The sequence below is a fragment of the Arachis stenosperma genome, chromosome 6 (assembly GCF_014773155.1).
Source record: "Arachis stenosperma cultivar V10309 chromosome 6, arast.V10309.gnm1.PFL2, whole genome shotgun sequence".
NCBI classification, from domain to species: domain Eukaryota; kingdom Viridiplantae; phylum Streptophyta; class Magnoliopsida; order Fabales; family Fabaceae; genus Arachis; species Arachis stenosperma.
In genome coordinates, this window is record NC_080382.1 from 141,798,443 (window position 1) to 141,812,846 (window position 14,404).

At 24.1% G+C, this 14,404-nt stretch overlaps 1 protein-coding gene across 1 annotated transcript; it reads right to left on the reverse strand.

Moving 5' to 3' along the window:
• Positions 1-6,901: 6,901 nt before the first annotated feature.
• LOC130934867 (probable indole-3-pyruvate monooxygenase YUCCA10) lies at positions 6,902-9,178 on the reverse strand. Its single transcript, XM_057864392.1, has 4 exons — positions 8,549-9,178; positions 7,358-7,591; positions 7,158-7,283; positions 6,902-7,072 (listed from the first exon to the last, which is right to left on the reverse strand). The coding sequence occupies exons 1-4, from the start codon at positions 9,176-9,178 to the stop codon at positions 6,902-6,904; spliced, it is 1,161 nt and encodes a 386-aa protein (XP_057720375.1).
• Between the last annotated feature and the right edge of the window lie 5,226 nt (positions 9,179-14,404).

A 14,404-nucleotide genomic window follows, 5' to 3' on the forward strand; every position in this document is an offset into this window, starting at 1 on the left:
CATGAAGAACACGACAACTTCATTACTAATTTTTTTAATTAGTTGTAACTCGTTCCACTTGCCAAAAACTAAATTTATAAATTGAATTTCTGTCGACCAAAAGATCATATCTAAATGCCGCTTCTTGTTGAATCCAAAAACAATTAAGAATAAAAAGACAATAGAATTAAAAAAATCTATAGTAATTATATTTCAATACAATAAAAGGGCATATAACGTGAAATAAAAAAAAGTAGTGTTACTTCTAGGAAAAAGCTTAAAGTGATATTTTTACTTTTGTAATTATTAATCATGCCTAACAAAATGTTAGTGCATTGCTTCAACACAATGTATAGTTCATTCCATTGACTTGAGTCTTGAAGAATTAGACAAATAAAAAGAAGTCAAAAAGACTTAATTCACTGAGTTGTGTCGTTTTCAGCCACTTGCAATTATATATATATACTACTGACTATAGTGAGTGATATATAGCTGGTGAATTTATTTATTTATTTATTTTTTATTAAAGAGATAAAAACCATGTTGAAGCCTGTATGGACGATGACCAAGATAATAAGAGAATTATCGCAAGAATAAACCCTTTTTCATATTTAAGAAGAATAAAAAGATAATAATAAAAAGAAAGAATGTATATATGATTACGAGTTAAAAGATTTTAAGAGAATTTCTACCACAAAAATAATTAACTATTATGGTAATTGATAAGAGTAGGGCGGAGCTAAGTTCAGACAAAAGGGGGTCATCGTCCCCCCAAATTTTTATTAAAAAAATTAGTAATATTTTTTCAAAAAATAAAAAATATTTCAGTTGGCTCAAAATACTTTACTATGACTTAAAATACCAAAGTTTAATCTTCATCTCTTATTTTTATTGCACAATAGTTTCTAGTTTTAAATATTCAAAACATGTTGGATTTGGACTGAACTGAATGTATTCGCATTTCGCAGCTCTCTATTCAATAAGTAACACTCATTTTATGTAATTTAATATTATTTTATATTTTACTGTTTATTTAATTTAATTTTTATATGATAAAAATATTAAAATATTCAATAAGTATTGATATTATTGTATTTGTATAAATTGATAAAAAAATTCAATAAAAATTATAAATTTTAATATTTGTCTTTCTAACTTCTTTTTTACATATTTTACAGGATATATATTCAAATTTTTATATAAATAATCATAAAAAATTAAAGAATTGATGCATTTTTTAAGAAGAAGGCTAATATTCAAGAAAGAGAACATATAACTTTTATAATATTAATACCTGTAGATAGTTTTTCTACTTTAACGAATCACGAAGAAAGTGAGATACAATCTTCAAAAGTTTAAAGAGTTGAGTTTAACCTTAATTCTTTGGAACAAGACTCTGAAAAATGGCTTTAAATTTGGCAATATCACCCAATTAAGAGAGATGAGATTAGGCGAACTTATTTTAAATGGGTTCATATCAAAAGCATCTTAACAATTATCTTCTATGTGGCCCTCCCAAAATTTTATTTCAAGTTCCGCCACTGGATAAGAGTATATATAGAGATCTTTAATTTTTATGTTATTAGTTTCCTTAATTTTAATTTTTTTAAGATATTTTTATATTGATCCTTCCTAAAAATTATTCTAATTTTGCTCGTATATAAGACTTTTTTGTATTCTCATATGTGAGATTCTTTTTTAAATACTAATTTTTTTAAAAATATTAGATTATTTATAAATTGTTAAAAATTATAATATTGGACACTATTTATTTTTTTCTCAGAGATCTATATAAATCTACTATTACGATTCTTTAAACACTTAATACCTTTTTTACGTCATAGACTTATAAATACAAAAATTTTGAAAGATTTATTTAATATTTTTTCTTAAGAATTTATACTATTGTAAAATTTTCTCCGGATCTGCTAGTATGATTATTCATAATTTTTTGATATGTCATATCATTGGGCCTGCAGAGACCAAGTAAATTCACAAAAAATGGTCAGGCCTAAAGATTTGTTAAGAATTTTGAGTGTGCTGTATAATTTCGTTATCAGATAGATTTTAATTTTGAGATTGCATATTTTTAGAAGAACCCTAACACAGAATATATAGAGAGAATAGAAAGGCTTCTAGTGGGAATTCCCTTAACTTTTGGCAAGAATTTTCTAGCATGAAATAATAAATTACGGAAATGCTTGATAACCAAAGAAAATTAGTCAAAACAGTCATAATTTATCTTATTTAATATTTATTAATTGTTGCGACAATTAATAAATATTAAATAAGATAAGTTCTGACTGTTTTTTTTTTACCTAGCATGAATAAATTAAACCCTTTGGTTAGGGCTATTAGTAATGAATTAATGCTATTCATGAGTTTAAATAATTGATTTAGTATATGTATATCAGGAATCACTACCAGAAACACGGTGATTAGTCACGGAAAAAACCGTGACTAAAATCAAGAAAAACCGTGGCAATGAAGCGTTAGCAACGAATGGGTATCCGTGGCTAACAAGGGCGACGCATTTTCAGTTAGCCACGGTTTTTGGTCTGTTAGCCACGGTTTTGTGACCCGTGGAGACATTTAAATAGCCACGGTTTTTACTATTTTAGCCACACTCTAAACCGTGGCTAAATGACAACAATATAATCAACAAGTATAATTTTGCCACAATTTTGTCCGTAGCTAATATTGGTGGGCTGGGTTTTTTTGCCACAATTTTGTCCGTGGCTAATGTTAGTGGGTTATTTAGCCATGGTTTTTTCCGTGGCTAATCATAAAAGATAAATTAAAAAAAATATATATATATATATATATATATATATATATATATATATATATATATATATATATATATATATATATATAAAAGATGCTACTTAGTACAAAATTATCGTATAAATTAAAAAGAAATTAGCTATATCCATATAAGTAGAATTCTTATTAATAAAAATATGAAATTTAAGTAATAATGTTGAAAAGCAAATATCCTGAACTAAACGAGTTTAAACTATTACAAAATCAAGTATCAGAATGCATCATTATTAGATCTCTAACGTCTTCATTGGAGTACCTACAAAAACATTCAAATAAGATTGTGTTATCTCTTAATTCATGAAAAAAAAAATGTTCCAAGACATTATTTAAAATAATAGTTTAATGTAAAAAAAGTAAAAATGCATACCCAATAAAGCTGAGTTTTCATTTTCACAACATAAAACATATCATTAAACTCCTCATCAATCAATATATTATATATTGCTAGACTTATACCCTGCTAAACAATTTTCAATTCAATTGCTTCATGTAAGTAAGTAAGATATCAGATTACAATCAAACTCATTTAGAGACAGAATTTAAAAATAAAAATAGAAATGTATTAGCAATTAACAAGATCAATATTTTAGAGTAGAAAGTTGAACTTACCAGGTAATTATCGAGCATATCGAGCATGCGGATCTTCCAGGTAAGTGTCCCTTGTTCCATGGCAACATGCATCCATTACTCTAAGTTACCATTGTTCACATATTCATCCATTAGTAGCTTAAATATTGAAACGAAAACAAATAAAAATGCTATTGATAATACAAAGAAATAGATACTATGTACTCAGGAGTTGTGAGAGCATAAATAATAACTTAAAATGATTTACTTTGCTAAAAATAAATACTTGTTAACTCCCTCCAAGCAGGCACATAAGATGTTTATGTCTAACATGACCTATAGCCTCCACTTCAATTATGAATTCACTTTTCTTATTCTTTATTAAATAATTTCAAATTTCAATCACACAACAACTTCGCTTTAATAATTGAAAGAAAACAGTCTCAACTACTATCTAGTGTTATAATGAAAGAAAGGTTGAAAGAAGCAAATCAAATAAAGTATCCTTACAATTTTTTAAGAAGTTTTTTTTACTGCCACCTCATTTCTATTGATCAACGTATAGAATGCTTCTTACCATTCTTAAAAATTCCTTCTTCTTCATACATCAAACTAAAATCTCTCTCGTTTGAGATAGTTTGATCTACACTAATTAACATTGTTATGATCACAAAATAACACTCATATAAAAAGAAATATTCACAAAGATTAGGCTCTTAAAAAAGTTAAGTATATAAAAAATTACATGTTTGAAGAATGGATGCTACCATAGTGATCTAAATGGTGGAACTTCTTCTTATGAAGTGGTTTAGAATATACAAAACTAAATGCATAAAGTTAGACTCAAAAGTAAGAAACACAAGAAATGATAAGAAATGTAAATAATAACTCTTGTTTGCTACCTTGCTATGGCAATGAGCATTACCAAAATAATGTTGATTTTAGGAATTTTAGCATATAAAAGAGAACTAAAGTTAATTAGGAATATAATTAATCACATTAGTACGTACTACTAAGTAGATAATTATATTTATGCATTTAAATTATACTTTATACCAAAAATTCATTCTCTATACCATCAAAAGGATAAATGAATAAAACATGCAAATCCAAGACAATGCACTCATGTCCACCAACAACAAGAAGAGAAAATTTAAATCGACTAGTATTTTAGAGAGGCAAGATTCAGAGCACTACCTCGAGAGAGAGTGACAGTGAAGGAGGTGCAATGAAGCAACCTAGGGTTCCTTCAAGTCTTCTTTGCGATTTGCCGTAGAATCGGATTCCACCGATTTTGCTTGCTTCTTCGGCGACTCGAACTGACGGTACTCGAACTGCTGCAAATCATGGTCCTTTCTCTTCCACAAAATGTCTAATGCGATCGTACTCAGAATTTAAACAGGAAAGCATAACGGATTTACTCTGAAGGTTAGTTGCAGGAACTAAGAAATTACGGATTTGAAGAAACTGAAGAGAATGTTATTAGCGAGAGGGGTTGGTTGCATGTTATTAAACTTGAATCAATTACAGGAGCTAACAAATAGGGAATTTGGAGAAAAAAATAGTGTGAGGAAGTTATCGTAAAAACTGGGTGAGTGGGCTACTAGTTACATTTAACATTATCGCTAAAAATTTCATTTATCTTATTATAAATATTAATTTGAATTTTGTTTAGTGAAGTAACTATCATTTTTAATTTAGAATAAAATTTAATTTTAATAAAAATATTAAATTGTAAATTTTATAACTTTAAATTATATTTTAAAAATTTTACATACAAATTAGAATTTAGAATTTTGACCCGTTGGATTTAAAAAAATGGCATCAATAAAAATTAAAATAAATAAACTTAAAACTTAAAAATTTGATACCTTTGAATAAAAAAAGAATAAAAATATTGTACATAGTTAAAAAATAACTTCCATAAAGTTTATTTTATTTTATTTTTTATTAAATTAATAAAATGTTAATAAATAGATAGAATAATAAAATGTAGTTATAAAACTAATATTCTGAATTTTAAGAGTTAGAACTTTGTTCATTAATATTGCATTAAATTAATAGTGAGTAATTAAATTAGTTATTATTCCAATCAATCATAGTTAATATTTTTTATTTTTTAGAATTAGCTAGAGTTATTTTATTAAAGATAAATATGTACTTTTTTGTACTCTTTTGATACTCTTTTTATAATTTTAACATTCATTCTTAATTGAATCATTTTATTTTATTAATAAAGTCTCTAAATTAATGCATAATGTGAAATTGAACACTGAAACTGTATTTGGCCAGAAAGAATACGAATAAAAAAAAAGTGACAACTAAAAAATATAAATAGTAAAATTGTATGTATATGAATTAGTTTTTTTTTATTATATTACAATATGATTTTTATAAAGTAATGAACAACACAACCACACAAAAAAATTACTTTTAAATCAAGAAAGAAAAATTAAAAAAAGATTCGGAGATATGGCAGAGTATAATTTTTCAGCGGCAGCACTAGAAAGGAAGAAGGGAGAAAAAACTAACAATTGGAGAATTGGAAAAGCCTGCATAAAAATTGAGAAAAAGTATAAACTGCATAAAAATATTTTGAAAGAGATGGAGAAAAACGCCAAATTAAAGACAAAATTTTGAAGTGAAAATCGTTTGAATTCGTCACGGTGATCTTTAGGTCTGTGGTAAATGAGGAAAGTCATCTCAAGTTAGCCACGAACAAATAAAACCGTCGAAAAAATCCACAAAATTTAGCCACGGAGATACAAGACGTTGCAAGTGATTATCACGATCATATAATTTGTCACTATTTTTTATTCGTGGGTATCTTTCCGTTGGTAATACCCATATTTCTGGTAGTGAATGCTACATAATTAAAAATAAAAAATAATAAATAAAAATGCATATTTAATAATATTTTCATTTAAAAAGGGTGAATACTTTTCTTAATTAATTGATAATTAATTTTTTTATAATTATATTTTTTATTTAATTACACAACAAATTAATTCAAATTTTACGTTAATCAAATCTCAAAATTCTTTTTATTGTTATTAGTTTATTAAATCCATAATTATACTATTTTTATTTCAAATAAAATTTTAAACTCTTATAATATCATTAACCCTAAATATTATTTTTAAATTGGCACAATACATTTTAAAAAATCAAAATTTTAATGACAAATCAATCTCAATTCGTTAATTATAAATGTTTTATGTTTAAAACGATGAATATAAAGTTTGACTCTTAATATTTAGGTGCTTATTCACTACTAAATATGGCATCTGAAACTTCATGGACTTGAGGAAGAAATTAAAGCAGAATTTTGTGATTAATTATACATTATTGTAAATTGAAACAAACAACCAGATATAAGAAAATGTGACATATATATATATATATGGTGCTTATTCATATAAAATCTATGCATAATCATAGACACAAACCCTAGATTACTTATGAAATAGTAGTTTAATACAAAATAAAAACGCATAACGATAAACCCAAAACCATAAAAAAACAGTGATCAATGAAGGTTTCGGTTGATGTCGTCAGCAATAGCCTCAGCATCAAATTTGACACCAAACAAGCCTCTTCTTGCAAGTCCAGCACAGTATAATCCATGTTCTCCCTTCCAATGCTTTGGAAATTCATTCTTTGGCATTCCATCTTCGTTTAGAACATACTTGTAATTATCCTATTTTCAATTAAATAATTAATTAATTAAGTAATATAATAATAATAATAATCAACTCACTTTAATTAATTAATTATATTCTCACCTTTAACCATTTGTTAGCCACGCTTTTATATCCAGTGGCAAACACAATTGCATCAAATTCCTTCTCCGTGTTGTTTCCAAATATCACTTTGTTGTTCTCAATTCTCATTATATGAGAAGGGATAACCTGTTATATATGTTTTGTAGGTATAAGAAATTACATAAATTAATTAAAAAAATATTAATTATTTAAAAAAATACCTTGATTGCACCGTCTTTAATCTTAGCAATGGTTCCAACATCAAGAATTGGAGACCTACCAGCAGCTTCCTTCAGATAGAATGGTCCCTTATTTGGACGATGAATTCCGAATTGAGAGAGATCACCGAATTTAATGTTTGCTAAAAAAGTGATCACACTGTCCACAATATTTACCGGCAAATATTTCAGCATGCGCATACCTTGATGGATTAGTTCTTTGCTCACCACATGAACCTACAATTGCAAAATCAAAATCACTAATTAAAGTTTTATTTTACAATTATTTTCTGAATTTTTACTGTTGAAATTCAACATGATGGCAAATAATAAATAAATAAATAAATAAATCGGCTAGAAAGACATATAGACAGAAGGTTTGTTTCGATGGGTTTTTAAGAAATTTTTTTTTAATTTAAAAAAAAATAAAAAAATTATATTTAGATATTTTATATAATTTTTTTATTTATCAATTATATTTGGATATAATAATATAAAGATACATTTTTGTTTATTTATTATATAAAAAATATTTATTTTTTAAAAAATTTTTAAAAAGATGTAAATTGTAACTTATAAAAAATATATATTTTTTTAATAATTTTATTTTATTATTAAAAATTTGTCAAAATATAAAATATAAAAAAATATTTTTTTATCAATTTAATGACACTCAAGACAACCACACAATATAAAAGAATTATTTAATGCATTGATGAACTTTTGTATTTACAATTGTATTAAATCAAAAGGATTCAATAAGATTTAAATTAAAATTTATTTCTATATATATTTGAATGACTTCTCTATCAATTATGTTTATGTATAACAATATAAAAATATATTTTTGTTTATTTATTATATAAAAAATATATTTATTCAAAAAATATTTTTAAAAAAGATGTAAATTGTCTTCTAAAAAAAATATTTTTTAATATTTTTACTTTATTACTAAAAATTTATCAAAAATATATAAAAATATTTTTTATTAAATTTTTTTATCAATTTAATAACACTCAAATAACAACACAATATAAAAGAATTATTTAATGCATTGATGAACTTTTGTGTTTACAATGGTATTAAATCAACAGGATTCAATAGAATTATATATTTTAAAAATAAAAAAGTATAGATATAATTAAAATTTATTTCAATATATATACGAATGACTTAGATACGAAATTAAATTACCGGATTTCTAATAAGAACAGAAGTTTTAGCACCATAAATTTGAAGATCATATGCAATTTCCATTCCAGAATTGCCGCATCCAACAACCAAAACCTCTTTAGATGCAAATATAGAACCATTTTTATAGTGTTTTGAATGCAATATTTGTCCACCAAAAGTATCTAACCCAACCACATTTGGAATATATCCTTCACTATTTTCACCTGTGGCTATCACAACATACTTTGCCCTATAAACCTCATCAACCACCCTCTCCATATCCCCTTCTTTAACCCTAGCCTTTGCCTCAAGCTTCCACATCTTTTCGCCCTCGTCGTACATGGCCGACTCCACTATCCGGCAGTAGCGAGGGCTAATCTCGAAATGTTTGACATATCTGTCAACGTATTCGAGAAAATAAGACTTGGAGAGGAAGGTAGGGCAAGAAGGAGGGTAAGACATGAGAGGTAATTCACAAAACTCTTTGGCCAAATGAAGGTTTACTCTATCATAAGCATGCTTTCTCCAAAGAGAAACATTGCAATCCTCTTTCTCAAGTACTATGTGACTAATTGAGTATTGTTTAAGGCATGCTGATATTGCAAGCCCTGAAGGTCCACCACCTACAATTACCACTGTAGTTTGCTCCATTTTTTTTCCCCTCTAAACTTTGATGGTTAGTTATGTAATGTGAAAGAATTGAAGGGTTTATATAATGTACTTGGAGATGCTAAAAGATCCTATTTGTTCATGCATGAAACAAATATTTTTGGTAAGATATTTAGCCAGGATTTGGTAATAAAAATGTGCTACATATACTTTTGCTAAGGATGGAAACAAATCTGGACTATTTGATATATTTTTAAGCAATAATAATATAACAAAAATATTATGTATGTGAATCTTAAAAATTACCTGTAATATTAGTCAATATGTATTTATATATAACTATATATATTAATTTATTTTTAATATATATTTTATATGAATAGCTGTTTGCATAACTAATTTTTTTTATACATATAATATAGTTGATAATATAATAAGGTAGGTTAGAAGAGACACATGAAAATTTTATAATCTTATTTACCTATCTATTTATCTACTTAATATACTAAAATTGGATTTTTCTCTAACTAATTAAAGTGAGATATCAATTTTTCGTAAACTCTTTTTTCATTTGAAATGAAATTATTCTTTTTCGATATAATAATGACATTTATTATTATTTATTATTATCAATTATTTTTTTATTTTTCCATTTATTAAAAATCTCTTTATTTAAGAAAAATATATTTGTTATAATTATGTTACAATTAATATTTAATAAATAATGTATAATTATACTAATTTAAAAAAATATCTTTATTATAATTATAGAAAAGATCTAAACAGTACATACTACACACATTATATATTTTAAAAAAGTAAAACATATTTTAAAAAGGACTAGGATATTAATAATAAATTGTGATTGATATCAATATTAATAATTAATTCTTATAATTATTTTTTTACTATTAAAGACTGTATATAGTATTTTTTTGTGGTTCATGAGTATAGCTTTGAGTCAAAGTATTTTTTTTTCTAATATGTTATTTTTTTATTATTTTATAGAATAAGAATAAAATAATTAAAAAGTCATTTGATCAATCTCATTACAAAGAAATAAATTTTAATTAAATACTAAAATAATTGTCAAATATTATTTACCTTCAATTAGTTACTAAATTTAATTTTAATTGATATGTTTTATTTTTTATTCATATTTTTATTTATTAATTATTGTACTTTTTATATTTATAGTAAATATTGAATATAAAAAAAATAAAAAATGATATTAATTGTTATTTATTTTATTTATTTAGAGTCATAATTAAATTTGTTATAATTTATAGAAAATATCTATAATTAATAATATGATATTATAATTTTAAGTTGTATAATATAATAAAAAAGAACGTAAATGTTTGTATAGCATAAAATAATAATACATATATTCTCATTTTTATGTATTAAGATTTGAGAAAACAATTTTTTATATTTTTTTGAAAACAGATAATATATATATATATATATATATATATATATATATATATATATATTAGCTGTAGAGAGTATATTTGATGTAAATAAAAAAATTTTAGAACAAAATTAAAACAAAATAAAATTTAAGGATATTTTTAAAATTTTTACCAATTTCAAAGATAAAAAATATACTTTACCCTAACTATAATTAATTTATGTTTATTATTTAATTATAAAAGAAAGATTAATATAAATTAAATGTTACGGGCATGAGTCAAAACCTGATCAATTCTACACAATTTTACTTTAATTTAATTAAGGAAATAAATTAACTGTGCTTATAAATTGTTTCATATTTAGTTTTGTTCCTAATTTTGAATTTTGATTATTCAACATCCATAGTACAAAGAAACATATTATTTAAGAACATGTAAAAGAATCTTATATATTACAACATTACTTACAGAAAAAAAAAATGTAAGCATAAGTGTATCGGATTTTTTTAAATAAATAATTTAATTATTTTAATTACTAAAACAAATAACTTATTTAATTTGTAGTGTATTTATCAAATTATACTATATTTATTTATCTCGTTTACACTATAAACGAGATAATTTTGCACGTATCTCCTTTATAGTGTAAAGGAGATATGTGTATTTTTTTCAATTTTCATATATCTTGTTTATATTGTAAACTAGATACATGAAAAATTATCTCGTATACATTGTAAATGTGATATATGTATTTATAAATAATTAAATATAATTTTTGAAAATAATAAAAATATTAATAATTTAAATTAGATTAAATTCTTAAAAATGAAATGTTTTAAATAGTAGAAAAGATGGACGATTTTAAATAATAGAAAAGATATATAGTCCATTTTAAATAACAAAAAAAAATAGATTATCCATTTAAAATAAGCACATTAACATGATTTAAATAAACATTTCATTTTTAAGAGTTTGATCCATTTTTATCAGAGCTATATTTTTTTATTTCAAATTCACATTTATTTTATATATCTTTTTGTATATTATTATTATTATTATTATTATTATTATTATTATTATTATTATTATTATTATTATTATTATTATTTGGTAGGTCATTTTTGGTATATACTTAGTATTTTTATAATGGAGTTAATGGGTTCCGTTACTATTAGCAACATAAAATATTGTTGAGATTACTTTGTTAGTAAATTTGTTAGCACTTTATTCATTTGGCTATACTCTAGGATATAATACTTTTTTTTTTCTTTGCCGTATTATTATTACTGGTATAGTAGTATTTTATCGTCTATTACTTTCTAAAATATTAAAATTTCGCTTCTCATATTGAGTATGAGATCATTTTCACTTAAAACAAAAAAGAAAAATATTGGATGATTAATATTTTTTTAATATTTGCCTATATTTGAATATTAGCATATAGATAGCATATTTATCATGTATTCTAAAATATTCTCTTAATTTTTGTATATACATGTAGACATCAGAATTTCTAATTTCAATCAACTCATTCTTATTCTCTCTAAATTCATTTTTTTTAATACAATTCTCTCTTCTAACACTGAGTAATAGAAACTTTCCATTTTTTCACTACCATTGTATGAATTAATGTAGATTAACTACAAGAAAAATGTTAAGTACTATTAGATTTAATAGTGAATTTTTTGATAGATGTAAATAAAAATTTGTCTCTCGAATAAATTGTCATTGAATTTAAAATTTTACCATTAAATCTAATGATAAATAGAGACACAAAAATTAATTCTATTAGTGTTAAATTTATTATTGTGGAATTTTCTGTTAAAACATTTCAATGGTAACAGGATTAGTAAAACGCATCGTTTAAGCAACGACGAACACTTTATCGTTGGATTTTTTTACCGGTAAATCTGACAATAATTTTAGAATAACATTCAAACGCGAAACTCTCTCTCTCTCTCTCTCTCTCTCTCTCTCTCTCTCTCTCTCTCTCTCTCTCTCTCTCTCTCTCTCTCTCTCTCTCTCTCTCTCTCTGGTCCAATGAGAAAGGGTGCGCCGCCGCCACCTGAAATTGCCATCGCTACTGATAAACAACATTGTCGTCGTCGTCACTGCTGTTGGAGTCTCTGTGAAAAGTCTCTGTCATGCTACCGCTGTTGGTGTTCTTTACTATTGGTCGGAGGTTGTCGCTATTACCGTGGCTGATGAGGTCCACCGCGCCAAGTAGGTAAAGTTGTTGTCCATTTTTTCTTTTGGTTGTTTGTTATGTTATTAAACCCTAACTCCACTATTGTAGGTTTTACTGCTGCCTCTTGCCACTACCACATTTTTACCATTATGTAGCCACCATCAAAGATAATTCTTTTTATAATTTTTGTATTTTTTCAAATTTTTTTTGTTTATGATTTTCTTAGGCATTTTATTAAATTATTAATTAAAATTTTTAATGAAATGTGTGATTAGGGTTTGTTATATTAATTTAGTGTAATTAGAAATTTGATAATATTAGGTTAAGTAGGGTGTAATCTAGGGTTTGTTTTAAGTTGATAGTGTTTTAGATGATTGTTAATTTTCTGAGTTTATTATTATTTAAGTTAATTATTTTCTGAGTTAATTAGTATTGATTGTTGTTAATTCTTTGAATTAATTTTAGTTTGTTAATTTTTTAATTTAATTATTGACTTATTGTTGATTGTTGTTTATTCTCTGAATTAATTTAACTTGTTAATTTTTTAAGTTAATTATTGATTTATTATTGATTGTTGTTAATTTTCTAAATTTATTGTTATTTGAGTTAATTAGTATTGATTGTTGTTAATTCTTTTGAATTAATTTTAGCTTGTTATTTTTTAAGTTGATTATTGACTTATTGTTAATTGTTGTTAAAGTTTTTAGTTTATTGTTGTCTGAGTTAATTATTTTTGAGTTAGTTAGTGTTGATTGTTGTTAATTCTGTGAATTAATTTTAGCTTGTTATTTTTTTAAGTTAATTATTGACTTATTATTGATTGTTGTTCGTTTTCTGAGCTTATTGTTGTGTGCGTTAATTATTTTCTGAATTAATTTTGCTGAGTTGATTGTTATATATTTTACTAAGTTTGTTACAATTTTCTCATTTAAACATATGAACTTTGATTTATTTATTTAATTATAATTTGTGTATTGATTATGTTTATAGTTTATAATTGAAAGTGTACAGTTTACTATTCCAAAAAATTATACTCCCATAAATATGTAAGTTAATAGATATACTATTTGAGAGTCATACATATGTAAGTTAGTGGATTACTTAGAATCTTAAATAGATATCCTATTTGTGTAATTATTTTTTTTTCAATATTTTATTGTTTAAAAAATTTTAACTATGCAATTTACTTAGCCATAATGAGATATCTTGTTTTTCATATCAAACTTTATGTAAGTTCATCTTTTCTGAATTTAGAGTATATGTTTATAGTGCTATTTTTTTCATATACGAGTAATTATTTTTTTTTTCTTTATTTTTAAACTTTGATGTGTGAACTCATTTATAAACTTTTAATGAAAAATTATAGATAAATTATTATAAAAAATTATAAAATTTAAATTTTGTTAATTTAAAAAATATTGAATTTAATCATTTAAAATTATATATTAAATTTCTAAATAAATTTTTAAAAAATTTAAAATTACCGCCGAATTCATCGAGGGATAAATCCGACAATAACAATTTCTATAATTTCGTTAATTAAAAATTAATACTTGCCGCTAAATTTGTCGGTAATTAGTGGTGGACTAAAAAATCTGCCGATAAATAATTACCAAAAAAACTTATATCGTCAAAATAAACATATAATTGGCAGATTTTTTTGAT